Source organism: Sturnira hondurensis, unplaced genomic scaffold (genome assembly GCF_014824575.4).
Source record: "Sturnira hondurensis isolate 20B ecotype Veracruz unplaced genomic scaffold, ASM1482457v3 Scaffold0013537, whole genome shotgun sequence".
Classification (NCBI taxonomy): domain Eukaryota; kingdom Metazoa; phylum Chordata; class Mammalia; order Chiroptera; family Phyllostomidae; genus Sturnira; species Sturnira hondurensis.
Window position 1 is genome coordinate 3,420,121 of NW_028086168.1, and position 21,973 is coordinate 3,442,093.

The window sequence follows — 21,973 nt, forward strand, 5'->3', positions numbered from 1 at the left end:
TCTTTACAGTAAATAATCATTTCTGCCTAAATTTTAAAATATTTCAAAAAATAAGAAGTCCACCTAGCCTCTAAATATTTTCATAAAGAATAAAATGTCATTCTATAATTTGGGTAAGTAGAGTCTCAGCTTCAATATTCATCTTGCAAAATTAATCACTGAAGTTACAAATATCTATTTCACAAAATGGGAGGGGGAAATGACAATATAATTGTATGAAATAAAAATGAAAACAAGGCTTGGAACATGTCATTCACATGAGATGGAAGGTATCTGAATATCATTACTTACCAGAAATCCTATAACTTATCAAATGGTTCAATAAGTTTATAGTACTTGTAATCACTTCAATTAAGAAGATAGCTGAATAATAAAGAACTGTCATAAAGCTGACTTGGAGGGATTTCAAATAGGATAAGTTTACTACAACTTGGGAAAAGCTAGAATTTATATTTTAGAGGCAATCTTTAGTGAAAATTGAAGAGGATCTTTGGAGTTAGTGGCTGGCATTATGCTAATGAAATAAAAATATATGAAAGAAAAGTAATACAAAACATGTGTAACCACATTTAGTCACAAAATAACTCTGCCCTTGAGGAAGAGGATGTGATAGGCTGCCTTGTCTAGACTCTGCCCAGCCCACCAAGGCCTCTCTGAATGGCCCCATTGCCCCACCTCCCGTCAGGTACTTTATACACCATCCCCATCCTACAGCCACTGGTGAGTCTGATGAGCACCTCAGCCTGGCGTGTGTGGACTCCAGGAGCAGCAATGGCCTCCACTCCAGGGAGAACAATGAGGTAACTGCAACAGTACTTTCTTCAGGGAAGTTTCCTCCCTGCTTGTGGCACCTGGATCTTTACGGTAAAATTTCCTTTTCTGCTGAAATCTAGTAAATATTCCATGCTGCTGAGACTGAGGTGAGATATGTTCATGCAGAGTTGCTGGTATTGTAAATTGCTTCGAGCTTCCTGAAAAATATTTGCAATATGTATTAAAAATATTAAAAAGTTTCTATGTATGTACTCAGTTGTACCACTTCTAGGAATGTATGTATTATAGGTAATTTATCAGATTTATGCACTTGAATGTTCATCATGGAGTAATTTATGATACCCCCCAAAATCAGAAAAAATCTAAGTGATTCAATTTGGGGACTAGCTAACTATATTAGGATGTGTCATCATTTTGTAATGTTATGCAATTATTTAAATGTTTTAGAAAAATATTTAATGGTGTAGCAATCTACTGTGTTATGACATTGAGTGGAAAATATGTATACAGAGTACTACACACATTATGGCTCCAATGTCATGATTTGTATATGCACGTGTATACGATGGATGCAAAGACAGTAAAAGAAAATGCACCTAAGTGCTAAAAATGGTGATTTTTGAGTGAAAAATCTATATATGACTTATGTTTGTGCTTTTCTATATCTTATTAATTTTCTACATAATCATCTATGTAATTCCTATTAAAAATGAGTAAGATAATGTATTATATTAGTGTTCTAAGGAATGACTTTTTGTTACATGAACAACTTTGGAAAATTCAAAATGAAGTATTTATTCCATGTTGTGCAGGGGAATAAAATGTATTCTTTGTTATTTCAGTGGCAGGGTGTATAACATCTATAACTCACAGTAGTAAACCATGAGCTGTGTCGAAATTTAAATGGAAATACGTTCATACTTATTCGCAGTTGCCTTGTGTTAAAAATAAATCAACATCTCTTTTAAGTAATGAAGATGAAATATATTGCAATAAAATTATTTTATTTTAATGTAAATATAACTTTACCAGCTTTTAATTGAGTAACAACAGTTTAGAGATAAAGATATACATACACATATATATGTAGAATATATACTTTTTAAAACAGTAAGGCATACTTTACGATATATAATCTCTTTTTCACAAAATATATATACTTCTCAGATATGAAATGAAAGTAATGACCAGGAAGACCCTATAACCTTGGACCAGAGTTAACATCTTCAAAATAAGTAGTGGAACTTTTATACCTCATTATACAAATACGTCATTTAGCTGGCATGTTTTGGCAGTGTGAATCAATAAGACACTGGTGGAATCTCACTAGTTTCTGAAACTTGACAACCACTGCTTAGTAAGTCTTTGTACAAAATGTGATGTGCAGTAGCAGATACAAATGAACCACAGTTACTAACGGCTAAATAGGCACAAAAGCTTTACTGCCGTTCAGAAACTGGGGAGAGCAATTTTGATCTTCTGGTGCTTCTCTAAAGGTTTCACATATTCTAAATACTTTTAGTGGAAATTATAAATAGCAGGACAAGAGTAGACTGGGGAGATGGCATTTCTGCCAGTAAAATTTTCCCAAATCAACACAGGCATCCAGTATCTGACACTGTTCTTTGAGCAGCCATCATCCATCTAATGCAAAATGTGGCCAAATGTGGCTTTGCTTTGTTTTGTTGCAAAGGAAAAGCTTTTGTTCAGAGCTTTGAATAAGTCAGTTCAGTCCACGAAATTCATTTTCTTCTTAAATTTCTGAAAAGTAGCTGATGCTTATTTGGTAGGGAAGTACTGTGGAGGAATGTGTCTCTTGCTCCTTTTCCTACAAGATTACGTCACAGATAGGTTTCAAGTGTGTTACTCAACCTCAACACATGGGGGAGGCTTCTTGGTGGATGAGTTTCCATTATCCGAGGGGCGGTAAGAAAGCGTGCTCATTTTTGTTGATAAATTTGAGTGGGATTTGGTCTTTGGAGGGATGTACTTCAGAAGCTGGAGAAAATATTTTTTAAATTTTTTCCCAAGAAAGCCATAGAAGAGAGGATTAAGGCAATTGTTAAAATAAGCTATGCAAATAGTGATGGGCATGGCGGTGTCAACAATATCTGTGATTTTACAGTCATGTATGATGCCCAGCTGAATCAGAACATCCAGGAAAGTGAATATTTGATGGGGAACCCAGGAAAAGAAAAAGAAAAGCACAATTGCCAAAATTATCTTGAAAATATCATCATTTCTTGGCTTGTTCTTCTGAATTTCATAAGCCTTCTTCAAGGCCTTCCAGATGAGAGTATAACTTGTAAGAATGATCAGAAAAGGAAACAGGAAACCCAGTATATTCTTGGTTAGGCCCAGCCCTATGGGGATGGTTGAATTTTGGGACTCGTAATGGAAAGCGCAAACTGTGATATTGGTGTTCTCAATGAAAAATACGTTTCGGTGGATTATAGTTGGCAAACTGGCTAAGCCAGCCAGTAGCCAAATAATGATGCAAGTGACTTTGGCCACAAGCATTGTGCGCCGGAGGCGGGACTTCATTGGGTGGACGATAGCCAGGTACCGATCAATGCTTAGACACGTGAGTAGAAACACACTGGCATAGAGGTTGAAACTGACACTGGCTGAAGCGATCTTACATAGGTAATTGCCAAAAGGCCAGCGGTATTCCATAGCAGTGTAGACGGCCCACAGTGGCAAAGTCAGTAAAAAGCATAAGTCAGCCAGTGCTAAATTCAAAAGAAAAACACTGGCCACAGTCTTCATTTTCATGTAAAAGTAAATGACAATCACCACCAAGCTGTTTCCAAATATTCCCACCACAAAGATGATGCTGTATAAGGTAGGTATCATTACAAATATGTAATCGTGCCTTCCAGCTTTGGGACAGTCATCTTGGATTCTTTTAATACCATCTTCAGTAGTAGAGTTGAGGATCATATTGACCTCGTGGGTTAATTAATCTCGGACACTAATGCCAAATGTACCTGGAGAAAATAAAAATGGAAAGGAAAAAATTAACTTTCAATTACAAATGAAGTTTTATTTCTCAGTCACAAGTAGAGTAACTCAAATTTAATTTTAGAAAAAAACTAGATCATATTTTCTGGAGAAAAACTGAACTAATGAAGCCTAGATTATACCTTTAAATTAGTTTTTAGAGCATACTGCTTTTCTGGGAAGTGATAATATCCACCAGATAAATAAAATTATGTAGGTCCCTTATGTTTTTTCTAGAAGTAAGTTATAGCTTCCAAATTAATAAAAATATAATCTAAATATCAAAACCATTACAAAAATTAGTTACTCAGAAAGCTTGAGTTTTTCTTGAGGTAAGCAAGGCCAATTAATTTATCTTTAATCTCAGAAGTGTGACACATTGGTATCTTACTTTTAAAATCTTTTCTTCCATCTCATGATCTTTACTTAGGCATATACATTATTAGCACCCCCCTTAAGTAGTCAGAAGAGCAGTCTCTAGCTTACTGAAGGACTGGTCATTGTGGGAACTGTTTCAGGAGGGAATAAGTGAGGGCTTGAGGCTTTGGGGAGTAGCATTCTTTCCATGAGTTTTCAGACTGCTACAGGCAATAAGCACATTCGTTAACTTCCAACTCTACCTAGCAAAAGGGTCTGAAGCTCCTAACTTTTGTGCCTGCCAGCCATTTCTGGAATTAACTTTAAGATGAACTATCTGTATATTAAGGATGTCAAATGACTAAATTAAATCAGGATTATCAACATGTTTTTAGTGGGGGTTTGAGGTAGCAGCAATTCTTTAGGATTCTGGGAAGAATCGGATGTTTACAAAAGAGCTCCATAAAGACCTCTGCAAATATTTGCTCCAATATTTTACATAATAAATGATTAAGCTCTTCACATATGTGATTTAGAAGATCAACATATTCTGCTCTAGATTAAGAGTCCATCAGATAACCCTTGGGAGAGAGGCTGAAAAAGCTGTGAGGGTCCCATCACTGGAGGTGGCACAGGCACCCTCTGTGGTGAAGGTCAGCTTTAGGCACAGGCTAGGTCGGCCAGGCAGAGCAGCAGTGCTGGGGGAAAATCTATTCCTACACCAGGAACAGGACCCTAGGTGAGCTTGGCTGTGCATTCTCCTTGTGGCAGAGTGTTCTGGGCAAGAAAAGAAAGAGGACTAAAACACTGCTTGTCTGCCCAGGAAGGCTGTGTAGCTGTGTGTGGCATCCCGAGGGCTGGATGAACACACATAAGGCAGTATCCTAAGGCAGTATCCATCCTGGCACAAAGTGTTGCTGTGAAAAAGATGAGATTGAAGTAGCCAAATGTGAAGAGGTAATACTGTGAAGGAAGAAGTTCTTTGAGGGTTATTTTGCCTCCCCTACAGAGGCAGTCATTCTCCCCATCCAAGTTTTTGGTTCTACATCCTCATTAACTTTTCCTTTTGTACTTAGCCTTACATAATCTAAATCTCTTTCTTCACTTTTTATTCATGGGGGCACTGGCATTCCCCAACAGGCAAATGTCACATCCTCTGTAGAGCCCCCTTCAATTTTCTGGGCAATTAATTGGCTGTTCCATTTTTAGAGAAGCTTTGGTATTGTGGGTGTAGGTTTTGATACTATATTATAATGGTCTGTTGACATATCTGCCTTCTTCAGTGGTTTGTCAGCTGCTTGAGGGTAGGGCCTATTTACTAGTGTAGGCCCGCCACATTCCAGGACACACACGGTAAATGTCTGAAGAAGAGAGTGAGTGGACAAGTGAGTGGATGAATAGCATGTAACCTAAAAGCTGACAGTATGGACAATTGACTAACTTCTATGGGGCTAATAAAATCAATTTACATTCTGCTTCCAAAATCAAAATGAAACCAAAACAGACCAACAAAAGCCCTTAACACTTTAAGAAATCTGTTGTTTACCAAAACATAACATAAAAAGAAGGAATGATTTAACAGAAGCTAGGGCCAAGCTCTCAGAGAGGTATGACCTATTTCCAACTCACCAAGAATTTTCCTATACTTTGCTGATTTTTCAGTTCATTTTATGGTAATTACTAAAATTACACCAAATTAAAAGTAAAATTCATTTAGGTAAACAAATATTCTCTATTGAAATTAAATGCTACATTAAAGGTTTATGTGCTAGCAATCATTTATACCTTAATGTGGGTTAATTTACTTAGTTGTTCTCCTAATATCTAATTGAGATCAGTTGGATTTTGCCTAGGAAAAAAATGGAAATGTCAAGGTTAAAGAAATCTCAAAGATTAAAAGCAGCCTGGGTGAACTCCGTAACTGAAAACTGGGGCAGAGGTAAATATTTGTTTCCGCTTGAGCACAAGGGCATTGAAAGATAGGAATAAACTTGAGGCACTGAGATCCCTTGGGTGTCCTAAGCTTGGGTGCAGGGAGGAAATTCTCCTCTCTTTCTTCTTTCCTCTCTTGCCCCGACTTTGAGGACACACAGCTAAGGCTGGGCTCATTAATCCTGTGTCTAGAGTATGTAGAACATTACTGACTAGGCTGGAACTCAAACCATCATTTATAAAAGAGCTTCTATGGGAAAGGGTTTGTGTTTGAGAGGACCAACTTATAAACATAGTTTTGGACCCCAATTCCTTCACAACCTGAGGTCAGCCTCTCCTTCAGTTCCCATCAGTCCAGGTTGAGTAATATTCAATATGTGAAAGGTTGTTCAGAATAGCTAGGGGAGCATCCCTGAAAACTGTAGTGAGGTATTTATTATTTTAGTGAGTTTATCACTTGAGAAACTCTGGACAAAGCACTGAATACACTAATTAGAAGAGAAATTTACATAAGTGTTTATATAAATAATGACCAAGACTTCTTATCTAGTAAGGAAACAAGTTCGCTCATATTTGAGGGTAGCAAAAGAGGGAGAATAATTTAGTGATGGAAACAGCAGGAAGAAAATGCAGGGAAGCAGAAATGCAAATGGTGCACTCAGTGAGGAGTTATCCATTCATCATCCCATATTCACTGAACACCTTACTATGTGCTGGAGTCTGGGATGTAAAGTGAATAAAGTCCTTCATCTTCATTTGAGTCTGGCTGGAGGCAGAGGAGCTTTAAAGAGAGGATCACCCCCAGTGTGCCTCTTAACCATGCAAGAGGCACGTGGGATCTTCTGTGTTTACCACTTTCCCAGCCTGCTGGTGGGGTGTGGGGATGGGGTGTGATTAGGGATGCTTCCCAGAGAAGATGCCATTTGGACTTTGGAGCTTACATGGCGAACAGAGTGGTTAGAACTCAAAGGCAACCACCTGAGGTGGGGTAGAGGTTGTGTCATCACTTGAACGTTTCTTTCTCACAAACGCCTCTAGCATCCACTATGGGAAAGTGCTCTCGTAAATTTGCAGGTGTTGCACAGTCCTCTGGGAAGAGCTGTGGGGTCTGGTGTGCACTGGACAGGAGGGTGACCTGGGCCCTACTGGTGAGTTAGAAACAAGAAATAATATTCTCTGGTCTATACTGGTTTTTTTTTTTGTTGTGGGTTTTTTTTGCATAGGTGTTTGTTAATGATTTCTCACTCTCCCCCCACTGTTTTGGCCCCCTTCACCCATTTCTCCCACTGATCGGCTCCCCAACCTGAGGATTCTCAGGAAAGAAGGAAAGTGGAGCTCATGATTGGCAGCCACCTCAGTGGGCTTCCTTTCTCTTTGAGGCAGAAAGTTGACTGATTTGGTGAGCTGAAGGAGAGAGAAATGTGCGTATTAGGAACCCAATTTGTGAGTGCTAGGAAGCAGCCATACTTCAGCTTCATTCTGTTTCTTGTCCCAGAATGGGACAGACAGGGAGATAGTGATAATGAACAGAGGAGGATCCACTTCCTCCTCTTCCTGGGTCTCCCCACAGCCTTCACTGAGGCGGCCTCTGTGGCTCACACCAATTTTACAGGACCGTTCTCTCTTGGGGGAAAGAAGATGGGAGTACTTGTAATGGAATCTTCCTTTGCCACTTACAAATCTGTGTGGTTCTGGCTAAGTCACCCCATTTCTCTGAACACGAGCCTCATCATTTTCCTCATCTGTAAGAAATAGGGAAAATGATCCCATTGCACGTGATTGTTGTAGGGATTAAATGAGATAAGGTAAAAGCATTGGGCATATCTTTCAAATATTGTTTAATAAATGTGGCATTGGAATTGTTGCTATTATTTTTCTAATGCAAGGCAAATGTCACTCCATCATAGCTCAAAAAATTGTGAGAGTTAAAAAAGGGGTAGTTTATTATTAATAAGCACTTTTTCCTGCCATTGAAAGACTAAAAACATCAACTGTTGTTTTTTCAAAGTGTGAGTAGAAATAATCATAAGCAGCTGAATAAATTTGCCATGAGTTAGGTGGGAACTTTCAGTCTGCAGCAAACAAAAGGTTGGCTCATGGTGGCCACACCACTTTAATCTGTTGCTTGCTTTCATAGGAGTTATCTTGTAAATCTTGACAGTTTCTCTGGCTCTTAAAAACAAGTGCAAGAAAGAAGTCTTTTTTTTAATTCTAGGAATATTTCCCCAAGACTTTTGATTAGAATATTAATAACTTCTTAAGTTTCTAGGCAAACCAAAACCAATCTAATTAAATTGTTCATTATAAGCTCCTTTTTAATTAGTCTGCAATCTAAAGAAAAAAAGCCCCATAGTTTCCTATGATAATAAAGAGAAACTAAAAGACCAAGTAATTATATTTTAGAGTAATCTTCTATCAAAGTATCTTTCTCAAATTCTAAAAGTGCAAGCCAGTGTTTGTAAGTCATTTGCTTATAGAGCCGGACAGTTCAATAAACCATCCTACTCAAAAGTCCCTCTCTTATTACTCCTATAATATAACTAGGACTTAAGAAAGCAACTGCTTGTGCTCCTGTGTGCGTTTCTCTCAGAAATGAATGAGGCAATCTACGGGGAATAACTGTTAGCCACTATTCATTTGTGAAATCATTGAATTATAGAAGTTAGCACTAAAATATTTAGGATTTCTACTTTTCCCCTGAATCTACTTGTTCTTATTTCTTAACCTTCTGTTCTTATTTTATAGTGTCTATTTCTACCTTTACTCACTTAACATTTTGAACATCAGTAAGGTAAGAGTCTCCATCCAACTGCTTTACTATTTGCAGTTTCTTCAGGTATAAATTCTGTTTCTTGGTTTGTGTGTGTGTGTGTGTCTGTAGGCTTTGACTGTGAGGTCATATGTGGTGGGAATTAACTTCCTTAGGAGGCCTGAGCATCTGTATGGTGGTGAGCTGTGAAATTTCTGCTTAGGCATGGAAAAGTTTTTAATGCCAATCCCCAGCCTAGCCCATCCAATACTTTGTCTGCAGATACTACAGAGAAGGCCCTCCACCCATTCTCATATTTTGTTGGTATACAAAAGTTTTCTACTTTTCGGTCACAATAGGCAGTATTTTTCCAGTTTCTGGCTTTAACCAGAAAACCTGATTTCAATGGTTTTCAGTATATGAGTCTAGTTGTCTCGACTTCCATCCTCATAAAGTCATTAGAACTTTATCTCAGCTATGTATCTGGTGTTGGTTCCTCTCTGGCCCACATGTCTCTATTTAGAGACATGAGGTGATATTTCATGTGTTTAGAGAAAGAAGGGGAATGGCCAAGACTGCTTAATTCCCTGTCTTCATCTTGACTGGAAGTTTTCCTGCACATTGTTTGGGAATGATAGTTAAGCTGCTTGGACCCAATGAGTTTAAGATTATAGTCTTGTCTGTCTTCACATCCTCCCAACCCCATCATGCCCTTTGACAAAGTATACATTATCTGGGCAGCACTCTCCTCAGTGCTGGCAATCATGAAAAATAGAGCATGGCGGAGAGCCTGCCACTAGGGACAAGTGAGCTGAACTGCTTTCAAGTCCAGTGCATAGGAGAAAGCCATGCTCAGTGGGCAATCCTTGCCTTACTTTTCTATGTTAAATACTTTCCTTGGAGATGATTTTTCCCAACTTTGATAATCATGGATACAGATTTCCATTAATACAAAACATTTCATTAAAAGTATTAATTCAGTATTAATTGAGTATTTGAAATTCAGTCGCCTCAGACATAGTGAACGGCTGTGTGACATGTCTAAGCGGTAAACACTGGTTTCTGGCCCTCTTCCCAAGTCACTGTCATCCACTGCAGCTTGCCCTCACAAGAAATGAAAACTACGCATGCTGCTTTCTTATTTCTGCACATAGCCAATGGTAACCAGCTTTTTTAATTTCAAAAAGAAAAGAGAAACAGATAGAGATGAAAAATATGTGATCAACTTGATCACATCCTTAAAATTTTTCCTCTGAGATGTTGGTGTCAGTAGAAAATATTCTCGTTATGGTAAACACAAAGGACCACGAAAGGCTTCCTAGCGAGCCTGGAGAGTGGGGCTCTAGAGATTAGGAGAGAAGGACGTTAAAATCTAACTTGGAAGGAAGCTCATACATAAAGGAATCCCTGTCCTCTTATACTCCCAAATTCTTCAAGTGTATGGACTCATAGAATTGCCCTGAGGGAATCTTAAACACATTTCCAGGGGTCAGCACCTAGGCCACCGAGAGGAGGCAGCACCATGTTTAATAATCTGGCTTTTGGAGACTTTTTACAGCTTTTTTACAGATGGAAAAGATAGCACCTGTGTAGGCACCTCGGTCAACAGCAGCGGCTTCATCCAACTTCTGAAGCCACTCCATTTCGCTTGTTGGAGACTAAATCAGCAGCAGAAACTGCTCATCTCGTTTCCATTTCCATTGTAAGGGGTATGAGGAAAGTCACTGAGCAGAAAAGGGAGCACTAACTAATTTACACCCTCAGAAAATTATAATGATACTATAGAATTTATATGCATTATGAGTTTTATGTTAGACATTATTGGTCACATGGCAGTTTATTTCAGATTAAAGTTTTTAACATCATACAAATCACATAATAAATTTTAAATGAAGCTGGAAGATTAAATATTCAATATATAGTATATGTTTCCCCAAATTGCCTAATTTCCTGATTGCAGTAGATCTTGAATAATAGCCTACTAATCAGCCCTACCCAGTGTGTAAGGAGACTAGTTCTAATTTTGTTTTTTCTACTCACTAGCTATGTGACTGTGAACTAGACACTTAGCTTCTCTAGACTTCTGTATCCTCAAGGAGCTGGGACACAATTATAGAAATCTCCTGAAACACTGAAATTTCATAAACTTTCTTTTATATAGGCATACATCTTTTGAAGACAAAGGCAATAATAGCTTGACAAGTAAAAATAACCTAATAAATCATTAAATTAGCCAATTATCTGTTTATTATCAATATAAATATTATTAATGCAATAATGATTTAATAACATTCCATAATTAAATGCAGAAACTCTTTTTATTAAAAACAAAGTGAAAAGAATTTTACTTTTTAATGAACATAAATAAAAAACTTCATATAATTATATTATAGTGACAGTGTTCCCCTGAGCCCTCCTCCTTCCATTTTTCTAAATTAACTATCTTCTCAAAGGAATGTTTCCCTGGAACAGCATGTGGATAGCTGCTCGTGACCATTGGTTAATGAGGTCAAGGGTACAGGTTTTGACCCTATCTGGACTAGCTGGTTTCGCTCCATTTACGGCCAAAGACTGTGAGCCTCTCAGGCATCCCCTGTGTCACTGCTTGGCAATTCCAAGTGAATGATAGAGACAGACTGACTCATGGTTGTAAATCAAAATTCAATACATGCACTGCAGTTACACAATCAAGACGACAGCATCCTCTGAAAAAGGTGGCACAGCGTACTATTGTTAGTATAACTCAGACAAGATGAACCTACTCTCAGAGTCTTTGGGGGTAAAATCCAACTTTATAAAGTTCAGCAATTAGTTAAGGCAGTTCAGTTGCCCAGATAAAAACATAGACATGAAAGTAGAGAATGGTAAAAGAACCTTACAGTAGTATTTTTTAGAAAAATATTTTGAAGTATTATATTAAGTCAATGTTTTGAAAAGTTAAGTGGAGTTTTGTCCTAAGATAATGAACTCTGTAAGTGTAATTTTTTTGATATATCCAAAGTCACATTTTCTCAAACAGTTTTTGTATATATTATACTTCTTTACTTTTTATGTTTTACATTAAAATGCTATAAAAACAGACAAAGCAGGCCAGTCTGACAGGGAATGCACTGAACTAGAGTCATATTGAAATGTCTGCTCTGAGCAGCAACGACAGAGTCAATGCAGGACACTTAATCTCTTACTTTGTTATCCTTTAAATATTAAAAAATACATTTAGAGTGAGAATACCAACACCTGTTCACTCTTCTGATTCATAGATTGTTAAGGGTAAAAAGTGAGGTCTTTGAAAAACATCAAAGCACTTTGAAAATATAAGGCTTCTAAAATGCAAGGGTAAGTAAAATGAATTTAATGAAAAAAACCCTCAGAAATTCCAAAGACTGATAAAATTTTTTCATGTAAAAACTCAGAATTTTTAAAAAGTGGTGGTGTAACTGACACACAACATTACCGTAGATTCAGGAGTGTGACACAGAGATTCGATATTCACACACTGTGAAATGACCACTACAAGAAGCTGAGTTCACCTCCACCACCATATATAGTTTGATTTTTTTTCTTGTAATGAAAACACTTAAGATCTACTTTCTTAGCAACACTCAAACATGCAATACAGTATTATTAACTACAGTCACCATGCTGTTCATTACATCCCCATGACTCACTTATTTTATAACTGGAGGTTTGTACCTTTTGACTCCCCTTTGTACTTTTTGACTCACCCATCTTGCCTGTTACCCCACCCCCCACCAAGAATAGATTAGTGCTCACTAATCTGTTCTTGACATTTATGAACAGCATATTTTCATTATTATAATCTAATGCCTTTACTTCAGAATTATAGTGAGGCACTGGATTAGAACTAAAAGGAAGGTAAGATTATAGATATTGGGTAGCTTTTACGTTTAATATTCATGACAGCCAATGTTCAGGTACAAAGTGGGGCACTCAGGCTAAATCTAGCCAACAGATGTACTTCCTTTGGCCCAGATGCATTTACAGTTTTTGGAAGTTTAATGCTCTGTAGTTTACTAATCCCCGTCAATGTATGTTTTCTGATGCTTTAGGTCAGGTCTGTTCAAAATAAATATACTGTTAGCCACACATGCAATTTAAATTTCCCTAATAGCAACATCAAAAGTTAAAAAGAAACAGGTGAAATTAGCTTCAACAATATATTTCATTTAACCCTATGTTTTGACATGTAGTCAATATAAAAATTATTGATATTTTTCCATTTCTTACACCAAGTCTTCAAAATCCAGAGTATAGTGTATGTTTCTAGCATATCTCAGTTGAAACTAGCCACACTTCAAGGGCCCAGTCGCCAGCTGGACCACCTAATTGGACGCTGCAGCATTAGTTGGTTCTCTCCCTTAAGTCACCTCCACAGCCCTTCTAGCAATGGTTCTGAAAATGTCCCTGCAACAAAAAAATTACCATCACCTGGGACTTCCTTAGAAATGCAAGTCTCAGGCCCCGCCCCAGACCTAGGGAATCAGAAATTCTGTGGGTGGGGCCCAGCAATCTGGGTTTTAATGAGCTCTCCAGGTGCCCTATTGGCACCTAATTTGTAAAATGGTTTATATCCTGATATGATTAATTTGCAAAACCAAACCAACAAACAACAAAAGTGCTCCCAGCTAAAATGTTTCATTTTGCTCTTCTGAGACTTCAGAACCTGACATAAGTACAATAAACGTCTAATCGCAACGTGAGAATTACTCATTCAACTGCATTTCATATTTCTTTTAAACATTCAGGACTGGTGTGGCCAAGGGCAGCCCAACAGGATGTCATTTGGTAAAATACCCCTTGCACCTACTCATAGAGGTCTGAAATTTCTTTAGAGTGAGGCGGGCGATACCCACCTCCATACATCCATTAGGGTTAACATTCACCTGGGGGAAGAAGACACAGGTGACTTTTTGTCTGACTTTTTGACAGACAAAAAGCAGTGGAAGGGTGTGGGTATAGGAACCAAAAGATCTGGACCAGGTATACACACACCTCAGAAATATTGCAGGTGTCATTCCAGACCACCACAATAAAGCAAGCGTCACACGTTAACCTTTTGCTGGTCTTGCCACCTTCAGTAAAAAAATGCAACAACTATGATATGCAATAAAAAAAGGTGAGCCTGTGGACATGATTTACCTCTTATGAACTAGGAGGTCTTCAGCTTTTTGCTTCACCTGTGACTCATTTTATTCATCTGGGAACGATGGTAATAATAATGAAGTTCATGAAAAAGATGAAGTAAAAAATGTATGTCCATTCTGGCACACAACATTGTTTGGAACATGAAATGATGCCATGTATGTGAAGATGCTATGAGATCCCATAGTTCTGAGATTTCGTTAGTTACTTAATTCACACTGTGGCGTAAATGACTGATTTTCCAGCGGCAAGCAAATTTGGGTAAGAAGGATTGGAAAACTGCTGGAAGTGGAAGAAGCTAAAGCGACAGAAAGAGCTTCTGCTCAGAGAAGGGGGCTGACAGGCACTGCTGATAGCTACTTAGACCCAACAATTTTTCCAGCTCTAGTCATTCTCTTGAATGCCTATATAATTCTAAAAATTAAATTAAAATGATACTACACCAATGATTGTAATAAAAAGTTCCAGAGGTGTCCAACCCGCAGCCCGTGGGCTGCATGAGGCTCAGGACGGCTATGAGTGCGGCCCAATGCAAAATCATAAATTTACTTAAAACCTTTTTTTGCTCATCTGTTTTCATTAGTATTTGTATATTTAATGTGTGGCCCAAGACAACTCTTCTTCCAGTGTGGCCCAGAGACCCCAAAAAGTTTGATACCCCTAGAACTTCAGACCATTCTACCTCCTATTATTTAGCCCTCTATTTTCTATGTGGGGCTACTTATGTTTTCTAATTAAACAGCCTGTGATAAGAGGCATGGATGCCGGGCCAATAAAAGGTAAACAACACTTTGCCAACTGAAAAATACGATGAGATACCGGTGACTGCTGCTTCCTGTGAAAACTTCATTAGCAATAAATGAGTTACCAGATGTCACACATCAGATTTGAAATTAAAATATATTCCCATATTAGTGTGCAGTCTGAGCAGGAGGGAAAAATGTACTCTCTCTGAGGGAGCTGCACAAGACAATGTGCCGCTTCTGCCTTTGATTGTTGTAAAATAAAATGAGCCCCTTGGTTACGAAAGTGGAAATAGAGCCTTTCTGTATAGAAGGGCCATGCAGCGAAGTGGCACGTAACTCACACAGCAGCAACTCTGTAACAGCAGGAATAGTTTTGAACATTTTGTGCCACACCAAGACTACCGTCTCCTCGTTTCCAGCTTTGCTATAGCAATTTCTCCTTTTCTCAGCAAGCGATTTCTACTTTCATTACCCACAACAAGGCCGTTCAACTCAGCGACTGTTGACGTGGACTCCACTCTTCCTGAACTTGCTGTAACAACCCCGTTAGCACTCGGCTTCCCCGTGAGATGTTAACTCTCCCCTTCTGTGGGTCCAGCTAGCTGAGCCGACTCTGCTCCTGTCCTCGCTGTGTGCCTCCAATCCGAAAGCAATGGTGGTTGGGAAGGGAAGCCGCCAGTAGGAAACAGGACAGCACAATTTCACTCGAGACAGCAGAAATTCCCAATGATAAACTGGTGTGTTAGAAACATGTAACATTCTTTAGCTTTTCTGAACAAATAGTTTTGGCTAAAGAAGGCTCATGTTCCTTTGCAATTTCAACATCTCCACAGTTACTCAGTTCCAGCTGGAAACCATGGCTGTTTGAAAAGTTTTTTTTTTTCTTGCCAATTTTTTGTTGTTGTTTTTAGGTGAAGCTTGCAAATAAAATTAAGAGGGTGAAAGTGAATTGTTACTGTCAAGCCTCTTCCTGGAGAATAGTTGTACAGAATTTCTTTACACTCAGAAATTTCCCAAAGCACTTAAAAGTTTTTTTCTGGATCATTAACAACTCATCAGATGCTGGCGATGCAGAAGCTACTGCCCTTTGCCTCAAATAAAGGAAACGGCATCCTTGAAGTGGTTAGCTGTGTTAACATGGAAAATGTCAATTTATAATTTTCAGCGATGTAACTTCAGCATAGGGTGGCAAACAAGTGTTCAAATAAGTTTACTTAATGTACCATTGTTTTATACTCTCCTGTGTATTTGCTGGTATTTGATTCACAGGGAGGACTTAAAACAGTGAGTTAATATTAACACTGGTAACACTTGATTGGTTGAATGCTTACTATATGCCAAGTATTGTGATAATTGCTTTTATCTCGAAAGCACTATTATGAACTGTGTACCCCCTAGACTCATAGGTTGGAGCCTCTATCCCCAATGTGACTGTATTTAGCAATATGGCCTTTAAAGTGGTAATTAAGGTTGAATGAGTTCCTAAGGTTGGAGCCCTAATCCAACATGATTGGTGCCCTTGAAGACACAATGACTGTCTGCACAGAGGAAAAACCACATGAGCACAGTGAGAAGGGAGCTGTCTGCAAAGTGAGGAATAGAGGTTTCACAGAAATCAACTCTGCCAGCACCATCATCTTGAACGTCTACCTTCCAGACCTGTGAGAAAATAAATTTCTGTTGTTTGGAGCCACCCAGTGTCTGGTGTTTTGTTATGGCAGCTGGAGTAGACTAATACGAAGCCCCCGAGGGGGAGCACTGTTATTTCCACTCGTGGTCAGATGGGGAAACAGGCTGAGAGAGCAGCCCTCACATTTTTGACATTCCACCAAAGTTTCAGGGCTCAGGGTTTTTTTTGAGGGGTGGTAAGGTCATTTCTTTAGACCGTAGTCCCATGCTTCTTAATTGGGGGTAATTTTGCCCTTCAGGAACTTCTGTCAATGTCTGCAGACATTTTTCTTTCTCACGACGGGCAGGGAGAGGGGGCAGGTCCCAGCATCTGGTGGGTGGACACCAGAGGTACTGCTAACCAGACAGTACCAGACGGAGCACCAGACAGAGCCCCACAACAAAGACTTATTTAGCCTAAGATGTCAGTGGTGCTGCTACTGAGAAACCTTGCTCTAGTTCCTACTTATTTTCTCAATGCTTGATAATTGGTAGTTTTTATCTTTTAGGAAATGAGGTAATTGTGTACTATATTTTGTTAGTGACTTTTTTCATGCATTATATTCATATCTTCCCTAGGAAAATATAGACCCCTCAGAAGATAAAATCTTGTCAGGTAACCTTCAAATATCTGAGGTCTTGTTGAATACTTAGGAGTAGTTCTGAAATTAAGTTAACTAAATATCTGTTGTGTCAGGTATTCTAGAAATTACCCGTTCTGACCATTTTCCAGAACTCCAGTACTGTGCACAATACACTGGAAAAGAGAATTTGAGCTTATAAGGTCTCTGAGGGATTTGATAGCTGTGACAGTGGTCCCAAGGTGGCCTCTGGAGGGAGGAAGCCACCATAACTGAAGTCAAACCCTGCCCTCTGGTGGCAACCCCACCAACCACTCTGGCTGAGCCCCAGAGAGAGTCAAGCTGCAGTCAGGGTCTGAAGTGACTTTGTAATATTTGAATGTAAATTTCACTTTGCATTTACATGGGGCTGCCCCACAGATCAACGCAGTAAATGTAGCCTGTTATTAGGGCTCTTGTTAGAATTAAGCCAAATAGAGAAAAGTGAGAAACAGAATAAACATTTCTAGTTATAAATGATAATTTCGGAAAGTTTGGCAACCAGAGTTGCAGTTACTTAGTCTGAATCTCTGTTACTTGCTTCCTGTACCTAACTGCTTCACTGACCCACAAAGACATGAAATAGTGGTTTTGGTAGCCAAAAAACATTTCTGGGGAAAAGGGCTCTAAAGGAGCAGTAGTAGTAAAGTCCTATAACCAAATTTTGAACTGTTTATTGGTTGTTGTAGTATTTTTCCCTACACCATTTTTTTAGTGCTTATTCTAGAAGAAAAGCACTGTGTGTTTGAAATAGCAGCTGAATCTGAGGAAATTATCCTTCCCCCTTTTCCTCATTAGAACACTCTCCTCTTACTAGGAAAACAACACTGTACCTCTCATCACAGAGTACAGCCTCTTCTGTATACTGATGCCAAGTGGGTAACATTTTAGTGAGGCATTGAAGTTGTCATATGCAACTCCACGGGAAACAAGCAAGGTCATTTGGGAGGTCTTTTCATTGAGGATGTCTGAGCCTTCAAAGGATGCAGGCAGCCTTTCCTGGGTAATTGGGGTAAAAGAGAAGTGAAGAAAAAAGCCCAGCAAGTGCAAAAAGAAGCACCGGCTGGAACCACTCAGAAGTAAGAGTGAGAGACGTGGTGAAGGCTGATGTCAAATCTTAATATAGAAAACCAAAAGCCAGGAGTAACATAATTGAAGAAGTCAAAGAGTAGGAATAAGCTGATTGCTGGATTTATTGGGAAAAGTGACTTAGAACAAACACTAGTCTAGAACTTGGGGTGGAGGAGTGGGGCCTTTTCTGTCTCTCTAGAAACTGAGACCCTAGGCAAGTCATTTGACCTTCTCTGAACTCTGATCTGACAAACAGGAATGAAACACACAGCCTCTACTTTGCCCTTGGAAGAATATTGTGAGATTAGACGCTGAAAATAATTCCCTTAAAAGACAGCATATTATACCCATTCAATATGAATAGACTATATACAATAAAAACAAGTTTACTACATGGCTGAAGTGGAAAGCTAAACCACATATTAAGAAGTGTATATTCAGCACTTACAATCTTAAGTGGGAACATCAATCTAATCAGTGTTAGAGTCTGTTGGCAGGTAGGCAAGCTTTATAGGAAACTAACCATGAGCTTTGAAATCACAAAGATCAGTTAAGATCCTGGCTCCGCCTCTGACTACTCTGGTAACTGGCTAATCTATTCACCCACTTTGAGCATTAGCCTCCTTACTTTAAAATGGGTTAAAACTTATTGTATATTGTGGACATGAGGGTTAAATAAAACAAGGGGAAAAAGATTGACCTATATTAAACACTCAGTAAATCTAATATCTACTATTACTGTTATCTGTTAGTACTGTCATTATATATATACTCAACATATATTTATATGTCCCCATATAAATACTAAGTGAATTACACCATCATTTACTTCACTTACATGTCACATGGCCAAGAAACAGATTGGAAGGATGTTAAGAGCCCTGTCAGTGTGGTGCTACAGTGTGAAATTAATCCTATAAAGTAAGGGAAAAAGGATCCATGAAGGATACGTTTCTAAGAAGTGAAAGTATGAATATTCAAAGCACAGATGATTTGAAGATTAAATTGGGGGAGGAAAAAATATCACACGGTAGGCTTTTGGTTGGTGATCATACTTCAACTAATTAAATGGCAAAATTTCTCTTCAAAATGCAGGATTCAGAGGAAAAAAAATTTTGCCAACAGCTCCCCTAGTATTCATATAAGTCTCTGCCTTGAGTTATCTGAGTTAACATGTGTTAATTGTTGTTCTTTAATATGACTTCATAAGATTCACTTTGTAACAATTATACAACACTGTTTTGTTTCTGGTAATAACATTTTTGATATTACTTTGTTTCCATAAAAATAATAGAAAAACAAATTAGACTAAATATTTTTGTACTCAGAATAGAGCAGGCAGATTTGTGAAGTTCATTAGAACTTTGTGAGAATAGCATAATATGCTAATAATTTTGAATATTATGAAATTAAGAGGTTCCAATTCACAGAAAATATGATTTACAAATCATTCTATTTCAGTAATCATAGTATAGATGTCAATGATAGGCTTAAAGCTATTCGCTAGATAAATTATATGCCATTTTTCTGTGTTACACCAACAAATTATAATGTTCTCTTTACATAAAGAGTCATTCTGGAACTATGGACTTTCAGTTTAGGTTTAGAAAATAGCTTTTTATGTTAGTGTGGATCAGAAAAGCACACAAATTTCTGCCATAGAAGGAAATATATGGGTCAAATTTATTGCTTTTTTTCAGCAAAATATGGGAGTACGTATGTATGCCCTTTGCCCTGTAAACATACATTAGTATCCTGCGAATGGTGTGTTGGTTGTCTGGTTATCCCTGCAAAATCTATTTTAACCTATAATATAGTTGAATTGTTATTCGGCACGCTATTTCGCTTTTATTGAAACAACTTATGTGAGAGATTCATAAAATCTTATTGCTGGAATGGTCCCTAGAAATTATGTTCTCTAGGGTTCACGTGTTCCAACGCGTCTAGGGGCTGGGAGTCACAGGGAAGGGTGAAACAGGCATGGTGGTGGATGAATGGCCCTTTGCCTTTCTCAGAGGAAGTGGGGTGGGGAGAGCCGCTCCTCCCCTACAGCCAACTGTGGCGACTGTGATACAGGCTGATTTCAATTTTTACATGAAATATCTTATTTTAAAATGCTTTCAACTAAAACGTGAAAATATTTTTTTTAAAAGCAACACTGTTGAAGTAAACAGAACTCTTGCACAGACCAAATCTTGTCTGAGGCTGCCAATTCACAACTTAGGATGGAGGCCAACCACCCCTTTTCACCACTGAGGAAACAGAGTCTAAACTCCAGCAAGATGCTGCAGACCCACATCGCAAAGTTGTCCTACTACATCGAGTCCTTGAAGTACATATACCTCGGTTAGATATCCCCTCCTTCCAGTACAGCCATCCACAGTGGAGCAGGTGGAGGTGGTGGGGAAACTGAGGTGTCATGGGATGTAGCCACTGCCCACCTCTGCTCTCACACAGCTGTGCTGCCCCGCCTGTGTGTGCGTGAGCCTGGGGACTCTCAGAATGGCAGCCCGGATGTCACCTCTTCACTTAATTGTTCCTGCCAGCAACTTCGTTTTCTCTTCATTTTCTGTATCGTTAAAGATACCATTATGTCTTTTAGAGCTGTTGCTGCATTTCACTAAAGTGATTCTCCACATGGTGAATACAGCACAGACTTTGTGATATTTGGAGATTATCGCACATTATTTTAACAGTTATTTAAAAATATTATCTAGTGCCCCAACGATTTTCTAAAGTGCGAGGGACGGCCACTCCGTCTCAGAACTGCACTGACTGAGGGTTCTGACCGTGTAACTAGTGATGAGGTTAAATTTTAAAATAAGTTTAGTAATTGCTAGAGGGTACTTATTTTTGAAAGCGTCACTATCAAGTGAAGTGTGTTTAAAGTGTACTGTGATGCTCTAAGCATGAGATTATCTACACATTTGTGTCACAAGCCTACATCTGTGTTTTCCTACTATTATATTTCTGAAATTCATTCACTGAAGGCTTAATAACACACAGAAGAAATGAATAAAAAGAATAGATCTGCTATTGATTAAGAGAATACATTGACTGAGAGAGTCTCACAGGACTAACTCCAGATGAATACGGGATGTTTCTGATGAACAGGAACGTTTGGCTAGCACATATTAATATGTCTTGGGACTCTGGCCCTAATAAAACTGCCTGGACAAGTAAGTTGACTTTTCTTGGAAGGAAAAGTAGTTTAATCTCATGGGTACTTGAATTCTGTAAAACCAACCAACCAACAACAACCAACCAAAAAATATACATTTTGACTAATTGCTTGGTCAGCTGGAAGAACACAGTTCATGATTTTGTGTATAGTTCCTTGGATGAGAAGGCCGGGGGGAGCTTCAAAAATACTAATTTCCATTTTAATTTTATATAAAGAGATGAAACCTTTATGCCTTTTCAAGTTACAGTAGTTTCTCCTTATCCAGTTTCACTTTCCATGTTTTCAGTTGCCCACGGTCAACTGTGGTCTGAAAACATTAAATTTCTTCACCCACCCACCTCATCTGCCCCTCACATTCAACCACTGACATCATCATGGCTTGATGAATCAGGGTCACCTGAGGCAGATGGTCCTCCTTCTGACATACTATTAGGTCACTAGTAGCCTAATACCATGTCACAATGCCTGTGTCGTTCACCTCACTTCGGCTCATCACGTAGGCATTTTTGTCATCTTACAACATCACATGAAGAAGAGTGAACATAGTATAAGGTATGTTGAAAGAGAGACACCACATTCACATAACCACTATAATTATTCTACTTTATTATTGTTGTTGTTAATGTGTTACTGTTCCTAGTTTATAAATTAAACTTCATTATAGGTATTCACATGTAGGAAAAAACACATATAGGATTTGGTACTA

General features: G+C 38.5%; 1 protein-coding gene across 2 annotated transcripts in view; it reads right to left on the minus strand.

Annotated features, from left to right (window-relative positions):
• Positions 1–1,771: 1,771 nt before the first annotated feature.
• Positions 1,772–21,973, minus strand: part of AGTR1 (angiotensin II receptor type 1) — a 47,555-nt gene continuing 27,353 nt past the window's right edge. For both annotated transcript variants that reach the window (XM_037061858.1, XM_037061859.1), the window contains one exon: positions 1,772–3,764. In XM_037061858.1, the coding sequence (XP_036917753.1) occupies positions 2,638–3,717 (1,080 nt within the window). In that variant the 5' untranslated portion in view covers positions 3,718–3,764 and the 3' untranslated portion in view covers positions 1,772–2,637. The remainder of the gene's footprint in view (positions 3,765–21,973) is intronic.